Source organism: Priapulus caudatus, unplaced genomic scaffold, assembly GCF_000485595.1.
Source record: "Priapulus caudatus unplaced genomic scaffold, Priapulus_caudatus-5.0.1 Scaffold639, whole genome shotgun sequence".
Lineage (NCBI taxonomy): Eukaryota > Metazoa > Priapulida > Priapulimorpha > Priapulimorphida > Priapulidae > Priapulus > Priapulus caudatus.
Window position 1 is genome coordinate 183,868 of NW_014577700.1, and position 4,182 is coordinate 188,049.

Here is a 4,182-nt window from a genome sequence, read left to right on the forward strand (position 1 = left end):
GGGTTAGGGTTAGGGTTAGGGTTAGGATTAGGGTTAGGGTTAGGGTTAGAATTAGGGTTAGGGTTAGGCACATTGGTTTTATTGGCACCCATGTTCTCTATCCTTGGGCCATAAAGACAGATAAATTATACACGACACCTTCGACCATCATTGCGTACGTTCTGTGACGACGCAATAAAAATCTTCCCTACAAAACTATCGTTCGCCAAACTCATCCTAAATGCATCTTTTCATTTTTGCGAAATCTTCGACAGTTGCCGTTCTACTTATTACGTTTGCAGCCTACGAGATACTACATTTCACAGTCCCACCGTTACCAGTCGGCCGGAGAACGATAACACTCTGCAGGGATGCACGTTGCTGAACACACGAGCCAGTTACTGCTACCGGAATAGAATAACATTGTGCAGATATAAACGTCTCGGCATACAGAATCCGAGTAGTACTTCTCTTGTCAGACGAAAACCACACTTCGCCGAGCGTAGGCATTTCGTACATGTGTGCATTTCCGCGACGAACGATGTAAACAAGAACAAACACTCACCTGTAGCAAGTGTTTTTTCGGTTTCGGACCTCTCTTCAAGCCAGTGTAGCCCCTCTCCTGCAAACTGCAATCGAGAACATTCACTCTGCAGTTGTCTCCACCGCCCGAACAGCGCACGCAATTTGCAACGGAGAAGTCTACGCGCAATGTAAACAGCCGGGCCGAAATCTGACCGCCATATTGGAAATTTTCGTACTCACCTCCGTTCGAAAGCTTCCAGTAATCTATCGTCGAGTATATTTTCTTCCGGTTCCCATGTGTTGTATCTGTCAAATTAAGAATCATTGATAAACGTAATGCATGAAATTGGACGCGATGCGATAAAGAAAATTCGAGAAATTTGAAATTATTGTAACGGTACTTACTTCGGACTCCAGCCTTTCCATTTCACGAGATATTCCACTCGGCCCTAAAAACATAAGGCGACAATTTAGCTCTGCGATGCGGTTTACAAGAACGCAACAACAACTACACTACGATAAACGGATGAACCTCATTCCATACCTTACGTATCCGCTTCTTTTCGATGCGCTCGGCGGCGAAAACACGTTCTCCGACACCAGAAAGTTCCATGATTTCGTCAAATTCTTCCGACTTCACCATTTGATGTTATTGTGCTGCTGCGTACATTACTGGCCGCAATCGTTCCGCAACAACTATGACAGCTACCCATAATACACCGCACGCGTGACGTCACGTGTTTTATTCGACTCGGCTGCGGGTGCCTGCTGTAGAAACGTTTGCTTCGATGTAATGAGTGCATGCAGCTGCGTGTTGCGAGTAGGATAACGTAACAGAGACGATATAACGCCTCATAAAGTAATAATGGATTGATAGCTAGAGGATGCGGGGAGTTAGTTGGCCGTGTGATGCTAAGTGACTGAGGGATTTGTTTAAGGGTCTATGCAAGTTTAATAATTTTTTCCCCTCGATGGATCGCGCGTCGTGGGGAATAAAATTCCGTGTAAATATCTCGTGAATATAATTATTATAATTAGACAAATTATAATTATGAGCGCTCAAGTACCCTTTATTGTCAGCACGGGCAATTAGTTTGGACACGCATAGATACTGATGCAAATTTAAAACGAAATTATTAGCATTTATGCAATTCTTTTTGAAACCTACATTTAAGACACACATATATACTATCTCGAATAAATTTCTTTTATACTATCATTTCATGTTTAGAGTAGGCTGTGGACCAATATATATTTCTTTGACAATAGTTTCGTTTTAATGATGATGGTATAAATGTGATGAGTGAATTATAATGTCTTAAAAGTGAATGGGCAAAGAGAGCTTGCATGCAAACATGGCATTTAAAACCCTACTAAAATACTAAAGTAGCTTAGCATAATGAGTTGACCACGTGAGTGAATACATTATAAAACGCACATTATAAATGCGCATACATTTTATGATTTCTTGTTGATATTATATTATAGTGATTCACGCATTAATTCTCTCGTATTTTACCAGAGCGCGCGCACACACGCACGCGCATACATATACGCACGTACGCACGCATGCACACACGCACGCACGAGCATACATACACACACGTACGAACACACGTACATACACACAAACACATACTTATGTGCGCGCACGCACACACACACGCGCGCGCGCACGCACGCACACACACGAACAAGCGTATATATAACTCTTTTTTTATACGGTATAGGCACACGCACACACGCATGTACACACACACACACACACACACACACACACACACACACACACACACACACACACACACACACACACACACACACACACACAAATATATATATAAGTAAAACTGATTTGATCACCACAACTGTCTTTCACCACTCTGAAATATTTCTACATTTACGTATAATTACGACAATTTACGGATTAATGAGTACGCATATTCTAATCTTTATATCGTGATCAATATGGTAATAAAATTGAGAAACCGAATCCTATCATCGGATCACAATAATCCGTAAGGCGTACACGCCATATACTTGTAACTATGTGTATTCTAATCGTAACGGCGCGCTGCTGCCACACGCACGCTGTCCACAATCAATAAAATGTGGAGCTATTATATACGTGCCGATCATAGATAGATACAGATGGCTCTTGGCTATAAACGGGGCTTCATTAGACGTTACTTCCTTATACAGATACATAAATAATATTTAAACGCCGTGCTGCAGCAGGGAAGCCCGAGATCTGGGTCATTAAATCGCATGTATGTAAAGAAGTAAATGCGCCACGATCACGGTGCGCGACTGTTCATACAGCGACAGTTTCTTCAAGGAAGGGGGCGTAACGTTCTAGCTGTGGGGACGACGGATGGGCAGGGGCGTGCGGGGCAGGGACAGCCCGAGATCTGCGTCATAATCGCCGTGTATCGAAGAAAAAATGTGTTCACGGATCGCGTGAGCGGCTGTTCATCCAGGCGAGCTTTCTGCACAAGGAACGTAACATGTTTAGCTGCGGGAGGCCGTGATGCAGCAAGGACCAGCTCACGAACTGTGTTTTCATTAATCGCCGTGTGTTCGTCCGGCGACAGCATGCTTACAGAACTGGCAATGCTCGTAGCCTTGCCAACGTATCGTGACTGCAAGGACGGACAGTGATGCAGGACTGCATATCGTCAGCGATGGACACCAATTGTGTGGCGACGTGGCATCTAACAGGGATAGCCAATGGAGGAAGAGAATGGCGAGCCGCTGGCAGGTGACCAATGAAGAGACTTGGTGGGAGGCAGCGCGTGGGAGTAATCCCGCCGTCGCTCACCACGACACAAACTGATGTGCCCTTTCATGCTGGCATGTGGTATGTGAACACAACATGTCGCGTGGCCAATCTGGCCCGTGATCATTTTACCGTGCGGGTATTTTACACGACGCATATACTAGTGACGAAGCATCGGAAGCTGAACTGTGGGAACAGTGTGGGAGCGTATGTCTTACAGCATTGCGCCTCGACGCGTAATTCGACTAGTGCTGCACTGTATCGAGGACAGATTCTGCGACTCGTGGCACTCGTGAAGAGCGAGCATGACTTGGCCGTGGGCGGGTACACGAACGCAGAGGGGGGGGAGGCTCTGAGGGTCACGCCGTGGGGTCACGGCGCGAGCCCCCCCGCCAGTTGGTAAAGTATTCAGCTTCGATGTGTTACGGGTAACTTTGTTGATTGTGATGTTCGCTCTTCGTAAGCATTTGTAAATATATGTTTGCCGTCGCAACGACGGATCGATTTTTAAAACGTATTGCCAAATTCAAACATTGGATTCGATCGCAGCGTGTAATTTATGCGGCAGCCCCCCGAACAACTGTTCGTACAGTGTTTCTCACGTTCGTATGTAGCATTAACCGCACAACTTATTGTTGTTAATGTTCAATAATTCATGGACACCGTGCTTGTCTGCTCACGCGCGATACGATGATGCTATTTAATTTGCGTGAATTTACAGCCACCGCTCCATAGTTGTACAGTTTGTATTTATTTCGTTCTGTCATCTCGAATGAAATGAAATCGCCAATTTGATTGCCGGTCGGGAAAGCCGTGTTGGTGGAAACGACATGACGAGGCCGTTTTATTCGACGTCGTGCGTGTTGTGTGTTCTTGTGTTTTTTTAATGTTATCTAACC

General features: G+C 45.1%; 1 protein-coding gene across 1 annotated transcript; it reads right to left on the bottom strand.

Annotated features, from left to right (window-relative positions):
• Window positions 1–233: 233 nt before the first annotated feature.
• LOC106812373 (chromobox protein homolog 7-like) lies at window positions 234–1,191 on the bottom strand. Its single transcript, XM_014816233.1, has 4 exons — window positions 1,049–1,191; window positions 910–953; window positions 745–810; window positions 234–608 (listed from the first exon to the last, which is right to left on the bottom strand). Exons 1-4 carry the CDS (start codon window positions 1,145–1,147, stop codon window positions 455–457), a joined length of 363 nt encoding a protein of 120 aa, XP_014671719.1. The 5' UTR covers window positions 1,148–1,191; the 3' UTR covers window positions 234–454.
• Between the last annotated feature and the right edge of the window lie 2,991 nt (window positions 1,192–4,182).

Bases quoted from the DNA above. Each gene is read 5' to 3' on its own strand.
- LOC106812373 (XM_014816233.1), bottom strand. From the start codon at position 1,147: ATGGTGAAGTCGGAAGAATTTGACGAAATCATGGAACTTTCTGGTGTC. The intron at 954-1,048 runs GTATGGAATGAG...TTATGTTTTTAG, and splicing joins AAAAGAAGCGGATACGTAAG to GGCCGAGTGGAATATCTCGT. The intron at 609-744 runs GTGAGTACGAAA...TCTCGATTGCAG, and splicing joins CTGGAAGCTTTCGAACGGAG to TTTGCAGGAGAGGGGCTACA.